Raw genomic sequence first — 13,106 nt, 5'->3', positions numbered from 1 at the left:
TCGTTCAATACGCCTAACTTTGCCAAAATCGTCAAACCGCGCGCTAGAGTCTCGACTCTAACGAGCTGGGGGGCTAACTGTTGGGGTCAAAAACGGTTACGACGAAGTTAACATTCAAAACGTCCGAAGAAGAAAACGAGAAACTTTCTTCGACAAATACTTTTTCGAAATAGATTCTTCCTTACGAAAAGCTTTGCGGAGGAAACACGAGACATCAGACAAGAGCTCGAAAAAGGTCGCTTCGCAGCGACCGAACGCGTGTTCCGCTCGATCATTACGTAGCGACCGAGCTCTTCCGAAACGTCGATACGACGATTAGTCCATGCATTCTCGTCTACCCTTCGATGCTATCTCTTGAAGACCGTAGCGAACCCATTTCATGTTTCCCGCCATTCTAAGTCATCGACCAAACTTTATGGTAAAAACCGCGGAAAGTTCGTTCTTTATCGAAAGAAGCCGTAATAAACGTTTCGAGTCAGAAGACGGCCCAAAGGGACCTAAGACATGACTCGAGGCCCAATTTACGATTTTTTAACCAACAACCCGTAAGCCGCATGACGGTTTACGCTTGGTTCGCAAGGAAAGATAAATGTCAAGTTTCCGCTGATAAATACTAAATTTTGAAGATAATTACGAAGATCAGAAAAAATGGAATATCTCCATTTTTATGCTATGACGGCTTAAGGGCAGAAGAGGGAAAGCGCAAACCGACCTAGGAGCCAGTATATAAGGAGTCCTAGGCGAGAAGCATGGGGAGGACTTTTGGAGAGCAAACTTAGCACTTAGAGCAATTAGACAACTTTTTGTTTTTGTTATTTCGAGCTGCGACTCAACTAGGTTTTGCAGTCTTAGGTTGTTAGAACTAGGAATCTCGCCGACAGCTCTCATAGCCAAGGCTTCTACCTTGTTGTAACGCTCATACGCGGATTCGGAATAAAACTCCTTTTTGCTCTCTTTTACGATTTCTTATTTCTTTTCGCCTTTAATTGCGTGTTCTGATTGCTTGGCGTGTGGTTTAACAGATATCTGGGACCTCTGGGAAATTAGGGTTTTCCTAACTTTCCTAATTTAAACGGAAATCGACAGTGCGAATTTCGTTTCCCACACCGGTTGCGCTTAGATTAAGTGAGTACTTGCATTCCCACTGCTTTGAAATCCCTTAGAATTGGTTTGATAATATTTTATACTACATCATTTGTTCTTAGGAACCTTGAAAACTCCTAACATCAATCGTAGATCTCAGAAACAATAATTAAAACAGAAAAAATACAGTTAATCTCAAGCGTTAGATTCAATATCATCTGACGGTGCGGATGGTGATCCTTGTCATAAAAACAAGTAAACTAATAGGAAGAAAGGGTGAGGATAGACAGAAGAGTGATTTTGGATTTTTGATCAAAATCAATCAATGGTTCAAAACAAAACAATACATGTCTTTTTATTTATCTTGAACTATTTTAAAAATTATCTTAGCTTTAAATACTTTGATATCGTAATTTAAAATTTTAAACATAAATTTTGTATTTGAAATTAAAATTTTTTTTTACGGAATTATAATTTATTTAAAAGTTAAGATTTAATGTTTTAATGATACATGCTAAAATGAGATATGTGGTTTAGGGGTTAGGGTTAATATTTAGGATTAAGTATATGATTTGAATTTTAGAATATACTTGTAGTTTAAATTAAAGTTTCTATTATAAGTTTGTAAAGATTAGAATTATGATTTTGTATGTAGAATTTAAGTTTGGGGTATAAGGTGTAGATATAGGGTGTAGACTGATTTAATGTTTGAGTTTTAGAATTTAAATTTAAAATTAGATTTTTAAAATGATTAAATTTTGAGTTTTGATTAAGAATTAAGTTTGAAATTTAAATTTTGTATTCAAAGTTTAGGGTTTGAAGTATGATATAAGGTTTAGAGTCAAGTTTAGGGTTTAGAGTTTAGGATATAAACCCCTAAAATTTTATATATTAAAATATATTTTTATCAAAACTCTAATTATCATTTTTATCTTTATTTGTTTTATCAAAATATAAATTAAAAATACAAACTTTTGATATACTTAAAATTCACCGAAACTTTCATTTTACCCTTAAACATGCAATAAATTACAAACTCCAATTTTCATTTAAAACCCTAGATTAACATTTGATCTAAAGATCAATAATTAATCTCAGACTTGTATCCTCTTTTTTTGGAAGAATAAACTTGTATCCTCTTTGTCTCACTATACTCACAAAACACAGTAAATATAAAACTCAACGCTAGAACACACTCTCTTTGCTGGCTATAAAGCTCATCAACTTCACTGTGAACCTTCTGAAAAGCTTCAACTTCTCTCATAGTCATACAACAGTTTCCTCTAAACCACCAGCTGATATATCTGAATTTGAATCTCCATGATTTGCACACCCTCTCTCAGCTGTTGAATGTAGCATCTTTCCTTGCCTAATAACAACAAACAGAGAAGACTTGATCTCATATGTCTCTTTCTCTCATTTGAGGTTTCAATCATGAGAGATGAGATGTGTTACCTCCAAGTTCAAATACTGAAGTGAAGTGATCAAGCAGCAGAGAGTATCACCCTTAAAGAACTCTTGAGTCAGCTGGGCACAAGCTTCAGCTACAGGCTCAGCGTCGCTGTTTCCATATAGAATTAACTAGCCACAGCTCCCTGAGAAGCTTTTGGTGAAGAAAACTGAGCAACGGTTGCCTCTTTTGCTTAATAACCAAAGACTCTCTTTTGCAGGAGGCTCATATGATTCTACTGGCTGAGAAGTAGCAACAGATGAAGGCAAAGGAGCTTCTTCAGCCATGGCTTGAGCAATCGATGCAGAGAAATACGCTGTAAGTAACCGAAGCCCATGTTGGATCCTTTGCACTACAATCGAAGCACACCTACAATCAAGGCCGTATTAGTCAGTCTTTGTTTGATCTTGTGTTGTAATAACTTAGGCCAATACAGCTACCACACACACACAACCAAAAGAAACAGAATAAAACCTCTACTCTTGTCCACCTGCAGTCTCTGAGCAGACACGAGACAAAACACATGATCTATCTGTAATAATTAAGATAAACACCAAACTTCAAACTCAAAACAACACAAGCATAGAGAAACAGAAACGTTGCAAGCCCTGCATAATACAACAAATTGACCAGTAAGTGATCAACTTAGAGACAATAAGTGGATCAAGAATCATACAGTACTATACAATAACTGATTTTAGTACCAAGATCATACAATAAAAATGTAGGAACTTTTTACCTCTCCAGCATTTGAGATGAATCTTTATTTATCAAAGAAGAGTAATACAGAAGACAAAGTATCTTGTGTAGCCATTCCCGTTCCAAGGACCTTCACAAAGAATTAATTTTTCAAATTTTACACAACAAAATATGATTTTTTTGCTCTGCGGATTCTGTAATGTTAACCTGTGCGTAAGCAGTAGTGTTGGGATTGAATTTGCGTGTTTTTCTTTCGAGGCTCTTCTTGTTCTTACCAGTTGAACTCGAAAGGAGAAGACTTCGAACCGTTCTTGGCTTTGTTCTTCTCCATTTGACAGAGAAGGGCCTGAGAGGAAGAAGAAAAGGGGACGACTTTAGAGGACGAGAGATGTGATGAAGTAGGTTTCTGTTTATTACCATCTCGATATGAATCATAAATCAAATCACGAATTAGGGTTCTTGCTCGAATCAGAGAGGGATTTAGGGAGCCGAACATGAACGACGAAAAGGAAACAGAGACGATGGCAAAGAGAGAGATAGAGAGATTACGACTGGGAGCCATCTCAGTGAATCTGAGAAGTATTTAATTTGGTTGCAAATTTTTTTTCTCAAGTGTTGGAGTCTACCCTTACCAAATTAAAGCCGCTAACAAAATTTATTTTGCCACGATAATAAAGATAGTGTTTTTAAATTGACAAAAGCTATAGAAAAAACAATTGTTAGTATACAATAGCAGAATTGTCATAAACGCTATAATCTGATGTTATTGATATCCACATTTCCTCTAGTGACTTAAAGTTTAGTGATACTAAGCTCTAAATATATGATCTGAGCTTCATGTCTTAGGATATTTCTAACTAGTCAATATCCCGATTTGATAGTGTATATGCGACTCTTAGTAAAGCTCCAAAAAAGTGTCTTGTGTAGTTCAGCTTACAGCTAAGCTCCGAATGAGCAATATCTCTTCTTACATTACAAAATTCTCAAGCATCTCTGTATTCCATTCTTTTATCTCGTCTTTAATAAAATTTAGTGGTTAAACATGTTGATAAAATATATATTTTATTTCATTTTAATTCTGTTTTGCAGACAATGATATATTCGTTCGGTCTTAATTATAGTTTTAAGAACTGAACCTCGATATTCATTTGTTTTAGGAGAATATGATACTGGCAGGGTAGACGCATGGCAAATTTTGTTGTCTTAACAACATTTTTTCAAGATGGAAAAAGAAAAGAATACGAGACGATTTTTCTTTTTTCAGGTGGTTGTTGGACCTTAGGTGAATTAACTACAAAGGAATCCATCTCACTCTCAAGTCTCAACCTATTACAAATGACAAAGATTAACCATGGACAAGGTTATAATATAGATGTCGCTGAACATCACACAACACCATCGTATTAGAGAAGTTTAGTCTTTGAGCTTCAACGGTCATGAGGCCCAGTGGAATATCACCACAACAGAGCCCAAGAAGGATCTCCCTCCACCACAATGGTCATATACTGAGAACAGAGGAGCTAGTACGGTAAAGGGAAAACTACTCCCTCAGAATCGCTTTGAGGTGTTTTTGTCTTCATGTGAGGTGTAAAGCAAGGTGTCTTAGCTGGAGAGATAAGGTTAGGCTAAAGATCTAGTTTGTTCTGAAAGCCCTAGCTTTTGAGTTTGTATATAAGGTTTGTAATCGCCTTTGTAAACATTAAGTTGAGAAGTTATAAAATTCAAAGTTCATCTCTTTCTTAAACCTTCACATGGTATTAGAGCCATTGAAACCTTAACAGGTCAATCATGGCGACTCCCTACCCCTTCCCTAGCAACGTCCATATCCTTAGATGTGTTACTCTAAAGCTCAACGATGGGAACTACTTGTTGTGGAAAACCCAAATCGAGTCTCTTCTTTCTAGTCAGAAGCTTATCGGCTTCGTCAATGGAGCTGTTACCTCTCCTCCAGCTACTCTAACGGTGGTCAGAGATGGTGTCAACACAGAAGAACCGAATCCGGCGTATGAGTCTTGATTTTGCTCAGATCAGTTAGTCCGCTCTTGGCTCTTTGGAACTTTGTCAAAAGAAGTCCTTGGCTATGTACACAATCTATCAACAGCGAGAGAGATCTGGATGTGCCTGGCTGAGAACTTCAACATAAGCTCCTTAGCTCGTGCGTATACTCTCCGGTGTAATCTTCAACTCTTGACTAATAAAGGTAAAACCTTGGCTGTCTATAGTCGTGAGTTCAAGACATTGTGTGATGCTTTTAGATCTATAGGAAAACCTATTGATGAGTCGATGAAGATCTTTGGGTATCTGAATGGTCTTGGGAGAGAATATGATCCTATAACCACAGGTATACATTCTCTCACAAAATTTCCCCAACCCACTTTCAATGATGTTGTCTCAGAGATTCAAGGTTTTGACTCCAGACTTCAAGCGTATGCAGAAACCACTACCACTCCTAACCTTGATCATACAATAAAAAGGTAGGAACTTTTTACCTCTCCAGCATTTAAGATGAATCTTTATTTATCAAAGAAGAGTAATACAGAAGACAAAGTATCTTGTGTATCCATTCCCGTTCCAAGGACCTTCACAAAGGATTAATTTTTCAAATTTTACACAACAAAATATGATTTTTTGCTTTGCGGATTCTGTAATGTTAACATGTGCGTAAGCAGTAGTGTTGGGATTGAATTTGCGTGTTTTTCTTTCGAGGTTATTCTTGTTCTTACCAGTTTCACCAAAACAATCAGCTCTTCTCTAGTTGAACTCGAAAGGAGAAGACTTCGAACCGTTTTTGGCTTTGTTCTTCTCCATTTGACAGAGAAGGGCCTGAGAGGAAGAAGAAAAGGGGACGACTTTAGAGGACGAGAGATGTGATGAAGTAGGTTTCTGTTTATTACCATCTCGATATGAATCATAAATCAAATCACGAATTAGGGTTCTTGCTCGAATCAGAGAGGGATTTAGGGAGCCGAACATGAACGACGAAAAGGAAACAGACGATGGCAAAGAGAGAGATAGAGAGATTACGACTGGGAGCCATCTCAGTGAATCTGAGAAGTATTTAATTTGGTTGCAATTTTTTTTTTCTTAAGTGTTGGAGTCTACACTTACCAAATTAAAGCCGCTAACAAAATTGATTTTCCCACGATAATAAAGATAGTGTTTTTAAATTGACAAACGCTATAGAAAAAACAATTGCTAGTATATGTGGGAACCGAAATTCGCACAGTCGATTTCCATTTAAATTAGTAAAGTAGGAGAACCCTAGTTTCCCAGAGGTCCCGGATATCTGCTAATACCACACGCTAAGCAATCAGAACACGAGATAACAATGATAAATTATATGAAATCGTAAAAGAGAGCAAAGAGAAGTCTTATTCCGAATTTGCGTATGAGCGTTTACAACAAGGTATAAGCCTGGGCTCGAGAGCTGTCGGCGAGATTCCTAGTTCTAACAACCCTAAGACGGCTAAACCTAATTGAGTCGCAGCTAGAATAACAAAAACGGAAAGTTGCCTAATTGCTCTAAGTGCTAAGTTTGCTCTGAGAAAAGTCCCCCCATGCTTCTCGCATAGGACTCCTTATATACTGGCTCCTAGGTTGGTTTGCGCTTTTTCTCTTCTGCCCTTAAACCGTCATAGCGTAAAAATGGAGATATTCCATTTTTTCCGATCTTTGTAATTTTCTTCAAAATTTTGTATTTATCCGCGGAAACTTGACATTTATCTTTCCTTGCGAACCAAGCGTAAACCGTCATGCGGCTTACGGGCTGTTGGTTAAGAAATCATAAGTTGGGCCTCGAGTCATGTCTTAGGTCCCTTTGGGCCGTCTTTCGACTCGAAGCGTTTATTACGGCTTCTTTTAATAAAGAACGAACTTTCCGCGGTTTTTACGGTAAAGTTTGATCGATGACTTAGAATGGCGGGAAACGTGAAATGGGTTCGCTACGGTCTTCGGGAGATAGCATCAAAGGGTAGACGAGAATGCATGGACTAATGTTGTATCGACGTTTCGGAAGAGCTCGGTCGCTACCTAGCGATCTTCCGCCGGAATGATCTTCACTGCCAGCGATCTTCCGCCGGAATGATTGCCGCAGGACCCATAATGTACTTCTTCCATCACTTTTCTTGCTTTTTCCCCTTCCAGGCACGTCATGAGTGGTCCGGAGAATCTCCATATGTAAATTTCGCCGTTCACTGTTACGTAGCGCGCGGCCTGTGTTCGGACTTTGCGGCTGCCCATTTCTCGGTGGGCAGGTGTCCGTTGATAATGTAGTCTTGAATAGTCTGCAGCCATGGGGTATTGCAGCCGTAATCTGATTGCTCCGATTGCGGTTGTATCGTAACTTCTTCTTCTTCGTCATCTTGACCTTCTATGAGGTTGACGACGATTGGTGGTCCGATGCTCGGATGTTCGATGATCTCGACCGGAATTACCCTCTTAAGTCCTGGGTCAGAACTTGATGCTAAGGCTGCGAGAGCATCTGCCTGGACGTTTTCGGACCGGGGAATTCGCGTAAGGGCAAAACAGTCAAACTTTTGAGCTAGTTTTTGGACCAGTTTGAGATACGCGTCCATCCGTTCGTCCCTGGCTTCATACTCTCCGCTGAACTGACTTGCCACTAACTGGGAGTCACAGTAAGCGTGGATATTTCGTATCTTCAAGCCATGAGCCAAACGAAGCCCTGCGATGAGTGCTTCGTATTCAGCATCGTTGTTTGAGGCGTGGAATTCCAGCCTGAATGACAGCTCTAAGATCTCGCTCGTCGGAGATGTGAGGTGAATTCCGATGCCTGATCCTTGCTTGGACGAGGATCCGTCGACGTGGAGGAGCCAAGTGGAATTTGGTTCCTCGTTGGTTATTGTCTCTGTCAGTAGTTCGACCAAGAAGTCTGCAAGCACTTGTGATTTTGCGCTTGTTCTCGGTCGGTACTCGATATCATACTCGCTCAATTCGACCGCCCATTTGGCCAACCGGCCCGATTAACTCGGGCTATACAGAATCGTCCGTAGGAGAAAAGTCGTGAGGACGACGATCGTGTGGGATTGGAAATATGGTCTTAGTTTTCGGGCCGATGTTACGACCGCGCATGCTAATTTTTCCATTAGCGGGTATCTAGATTCGGGATCCAGCAAGGTTTTGCTTATATAGAAAATTGGTTTATGTTCGCCGCGTTCTTCCCTGATCAGCACGCCTCTCACAGCTGTTGCCGATACAGCGATGTACAAGAACAAAGGTTCCCCCTCCACGGGTTTTGCGAGGACTGGAGGGGAAGCTAAATACCGCTTCAGCGGTTGGAAAGCGTTTTCGCATTCTTCCGACCATCGTAGAAGGGCAGGCACTTGTCCGTTGATCGTGAAATAAACCGGTTAAGTGTTGCGACTCTACCGGTCAGCCTTTGGACTTCCCGCTTATTCTTCGGTGAAGCCATCTCTATCAGTGCGTTGATCAGTTTTGGATTAGCTTCGATGCCGCGGAATGTGACTAGGTAGCCGAGGAATTCCCCTGATGCTACGACAAACCTGCATTTTGTCGGGTTGAGCTTCATGTTATGGGAATTTAGCTGCGCGAAACCTTCCTCGAGATGTGAAACGTGATCCTTTGCTTGGAGGGATTTGACGAGCATGTCGTCGATATAAACCTCCATCGTTTTACCGAGTTGTTTGAAGAACATACGGTTCACGAGTCGTTGGTAAGTTGCGCCAGCGTTTTTGAGGCCGAAGGGCATTACCTTGTAGCAATAGGTTCCGCGATCGGTAATGAACGCAATCTTCTCGCGATCGTCAGGGTTCATCATAATTTGATTGTAACCTGAGAAGGCGTCCATGAAAGGAAGAATTTCGTTACCCGCCGTTGCTTTTACTAATCGATCGATATGTTGTGGGAACCGAAATTCGCACTGTCGATTTCCGTTCAAATAAGGAAACTAGAAAAAACCCTAATTTCCCAGAGGTCCCGGATATCTGCTAATACCACATGCCAAGCAAATCAGAACACGATAATGACAACGATAAAGTATAAAAATCGTAAGAAGAGAGCAAATAGAAGTCTTATTCCGAATCTGCGTTTGAGCGTTTACGACAAGGTAAGTGCCTGGGCTCTGAGAGCTGTCGGCGAGATTCCCAGTTCTTGCAACCCTAAGACGGCTAAACCTAGTTGAGTCGCAGCTCGAATAACAAAAACGGAAAATTGCCTAAAATTGCTCTAAGTGGTAAGTTTGCTCTGAGAAAAGTCCTCCTTATGCCTTTCGCCTAGGACCCCTTATATACTGGCTCCAAGGTCGGTTTACGCTTTTCCTCTTCTGCCCTTAAGCCGCCATAGCATAAAAATGGAGATATTCCATTTTGTCTGATCTTCGTAATTATCTTCCAAATTTCGTATTTATCCGCGCAAAATTGATATTTATCTTCCCTTGCGAACCAAGCGTAAACCGACATGCGGTTTACGGGCTGCCGGTTAAGAAATCATAAGTCGGGCCTCGAGTCATGTCTTAGGTCCCTTTGGGCCGTCTTCCGACTCGAAGCGTTTATTACGGCTTCTTTCGATAAAGAATGAACTTTCCGCGGTTTTAACGGTAAACTTTGATTGATAACTTAGAAATGGCGGGGAATGTGAGATGGGTTCGCTATGGTATTCGGGAGATAGCATCGAAGGGTAGACGAGAATGCATGGACTGATGTCGTATCGACGTTTCGTAAGAGCTCGGTCGCTACGTAGCAACTGAGTTTTGGCTCGAACTCGGTCGCTACGTAGCGACCGAGCGGAGCACTAGTTTGGTCGCTGCGTAACGATCCTTCTCAAGCTCTTGTCCGATGATTCGTGTTTCTTCCGCAAAGGTTTTTCGTAAAGAAGAATCTATTTCAAAAAAATATTTGTCGAAGAATTTTTCTACGTTTTTCTTCTTCGGGGATTTGGACGTTAACTTCGTCGTAACCGTTTTTGACCCCAACAGTTAGCCACATTGGGAACGTGAATTTCTAGCGAGGTCCCAATGCGTGGTATGGCGAGTTTGGACGAGATTGGTGTATTTGGGCGAAGTTCGTGTCCAAAAATCCGCAAGTAAATAGTAATTTCTCATGCTTATAAGAAGGGAGGTAACTTCTTCATAACCTTCACACTTACTCATTCTCATAGAGAGGTTTTTCTTGAAAAGTTCTTTTTCTTTCTCTCTGTCATTTCCTCCTTGATTTTAAAGAAAAAGAAAAACACGAGATGTCGAGTAAGAAGAGGAGTTCGAAGAAAGGGTCTTTGCCCGCGAATGTTTCTGAAAAGCTTCGAGTGCCGAAGATGGAATTCGTTCCTCATTCGGTAGACCCCGCCGAGAACGAGGCATGGTGGGTGGCGTGTTACGGTTCGATCACGCCTCCCATAGAAAAATCGTTCCCGGTCATGAACCATCGCCCGGTGGAGGCAGGTGCGCCGAGTAGGAGCACTAGCGGATTTCTCGAGGTCATGCGGTCGTTCTACCATATTTCGGACGCGGTGGAATTCAGGGTTCCTTGTCAAGGAGAGTGCGCTAGTAGTCTCCCGGAGGGCTTCTTTACTTGTTACGAGGCATTTGTAGTGCGTTGCCGTTTATGGTTTCCGATCCCCGAGATCATCGTCCCTGTGTTGGATCGCTTCGGGGTGGCGATAAGCCAACTGAATCCTCTTGGCATCCAGCACCTCATAGGGATCCTGGTCCTGAGCTACGAGCATGGTCTTTCACTCACCGTTGATCACTTCGAAGCGCTTCTTCGATTACAGATCATCAGGGAAACGGACACGTACAGGCTGGTTCCTCAGAATTTCATGTCAGTGGTAAAGGGGTTCACTTCTAACTTCAACTTGTTTGAGGAAGTTTTTCTTCTTCGTTCGTGTAGACGCAGCGTCCATTGAGGAGAGTTGTATCCCACTGTTTCGGAGGTTGCCGAACGATCGTCCCTTTATCAACCCTCTTGCTCTGTTTCCTGAGGTCATTATTGCGATGAGGGATCTGCTCAGGAATGGTCCTTTTTTCTGGACTTCTTTTACGCCGAAGAGAGTTCGAAAGGCGTTGAGGTTTGTGCATCCTGGTCCTGCTTTGGGTGGAGAAACAAGGATTGATTACGAGCCTGAAGACCAAGGTCCCAACGCCGCTCCCACTATTGTGTCGGGGCCGAATTCTTCGAAAGGAAAAAGATATTGATCTCGGCGACCTGGAGTTTTTGGTGGACGATTGCATGCTTCCAGGATGGGATCCGAACCTTGCTTTTGGCGATGGAAGTGGTACGAGCGAGGTCCCTATTCTGGACTTCGATGATTTCTTCGCTGGTCTTCCGTCGGGCTTTGACGCTCCTCAGGCCACGAGCGAGTCAGGGAGGCCGAAAGTTGTTGCGGAAGGATCTCGCATCATTAACGGGGTATAAATTTTTAAGAATGCTGACGATCGTTATTATTATTTTTTGCTTATAACGTGTCAATCGGTTTTACAGGGTTTGAACTTGCTTGGATCGGCCATTGAGGTGAGCCATAGAGAGGCCATGATCTATCGCTTTAAAGCGGAGAAGGCGGAAAAGGATCTTGCTCGCATGCGAGACGAGGTGTTGGCGCGAGACGCCCAACTCGTTCGTGATCATGCCAGGGCTGTTCGCAGGGCGGAACAGAAGGGCAAGAGGGAAATTGTCGAGGTGATGAAGACTCGCGCTTCTCAATTCCAGGTTGAGTACGGGAATCTTAAGGGTGCTTTCAACTCTCTAGGCGACTTCCGTGAGTGTCGCGGCTCCGTCGGGAGCCTTTGGAAGACGCAGGAAGATGACTACGTTTTCAAGAGGGATATGGAGTTAATGAAGGGTGGCATGAAGGATCATGCTCACGCTGAGGCGACCATTCCTTCGATCGATGGGAAGATCCAGGGATTCTGGGATCCCATCCCGGTTTCCCCTGACACCGCAGAAACTACGACTGATTTTGCCGGTGACGACGAGGAAGTGAACTTTCTCACGGATGCATTTGGAGCTTCCTTGTCCGGGAGTTTTAACTTTGACCTGTGAGCGTTTTGACGGGAAGGAGTTTTTCCCTTTATCTAGTATTTAGCGGCCGAGTGTGGCCTTTGTTCATATATGTCTGGCCGAGTGTGGCCTTGAACCCCTACTGCTATGCGGTTTATATAATGGATGTCTATTTGTGTTACTTCGTTTAGAGTGGGTTTGAAGTGAACATGAGTTGTCGTCTCATATTTATCTTCGTTGAGGCGTTCAATCTGTTAGTTCATTCAAGACGTGAGTTTTCGTAAAAATCATTTACGATTTTTTGGGAACGTTGAGTTATGAACGAAGAGACATGTTTTAGGAATTTCGTATCGTTTAGATATCATGTCTTTGAGATGTTTGAGACCAATGCGATGGGTTTAGGGCAAGACCTAGGTTTACTCTCGGTTTTAAGGTTTGTGCGGTGACTAGCCGGCTATCGGTTTTCCTGTTGCGATTTCTACCTGATTCGTACCGATTTAAAGTCCGCGATAGGTTCTCGGCTTATACGACTTGTATGGTACGAATCGAACATCTTTCCAGAGACAATTTTTAAGCCAACTAGAAGTGCTAGACCAAAATTTCGGATTTTTTTTGTAGCGCGCTTTCGTCCTTGTGTTGGACGTTTGAAGATCAAAAGAGTGATCAGGTTGCGTTTGTTTAAGACGGCTGATGTGTTCGTCGGGGCCAATCGACGAACGGAGTGTAAGATCTGTAGTGGTCGCGTTCGGACAATTTGTTCGTATCATCTCGATTTTTAACTTGGTGACGTCTCGCAGTTATTTCAAAGACTATACGTATATTGCTGAAGTGAGATTGTTTTGCGATTTTGTCTTAAAAAGAGCGACGCATATTTCGTAAAAATTTTCAAAATCTTGATAGAATTCGAT

General features: G+C 41.8%; 1 protein-coding gene across 8 annotated transcripts; it reads right to left on the bottom strand.

Annotated features, from left to right (window-relative positions):
* Positions 1-2,063: 2,063 nt before the first annotated feature.
* LOC106385430 lies at positions 2,064-3,885 on the bottom strand. 8 transcript variants are annotated; one of them, XR_007318623.1, is made up of 6 exons: positions 3,650-3,838; positions 3,440-3,578; positions 3,273-3,334; positions 3,008-3,141; positions 2,539-2,902; positions 2,064-2,452 (listed from the first exon to the last, which is right to left on the bottom strand). XR_007318623.1 is itself a non-coding variant. In XM_048746156.1 (5 exons), the coding sequence occupies exons 1-4, from the start codon at positions 3,792-3,794 to the stop codon at positions 2,665-2,667; spliced, it is 612 nt and encodes a 203-aa protein (XP_048602113.1). In that variant the 5' UTR covers positions 3,795-3,885; the 3' UTR covers positions 2,064-2,452; positions 2,539-2,664. The 8 variants fall into 8 exon arrangements, 1 of the variants encoding a protein (XP_048602113.1); XR_007318625.1 differs by having other exon boundaries at positions 3,008-3,065; positions 3,650-3,837; XR_007318620.1 differs by having other exon boundaries at positions 3,008-3,065; positions 3,273-3,362; positions 3,650-3,836.
* Positions 3,886-13,106: the final 9,221 nt, after the last annotated feature.

Source organism: Brassica napus, chromosome C1, assembly GCF_020379485.1.
Source record: "Brassica napus cultivar Da-Ae chromosome C1, Da-Ae, whole genome shotgun sequence".
Taxonomy (NCBI): domain Eukaryota; kingdom Viridiplantae; phylum Streptophyta; class Magnoliopsida; order Brassicales; family Brassicaceae; genus Brassica; species Brassica napus.
The sequence above is the reverse complement of the archived record's forward strand: the minus strand, read 5'-3'. Positions and strand labels throughout refer to the sequence as shown.

Bases quoted from the DNA above. Each gene is read 5' to 3' on its own strand.
- LOC106385430 (XM_048746156.1), bottom strand. From the start codon at position 3,794: ATGGCTCCCAGTCGTAATCTCTCTATCTCTCTCTTTGCCATCGTCTCT. The intron at 3,579-3,649 runs GTAATAAACAGA...TCTTCCTCTCAG, and splicing joins TTATGATTCATATCGAGATG to GCCCTTCTCTGTCAAATGGA. The intron at 3,363-3,439 runs GTTAACATTACA...TTCTTTGTGAAG, and splicing joins ACACTACTGCTTACGCACAG to GTCCTTGGAACGGGAATGGC.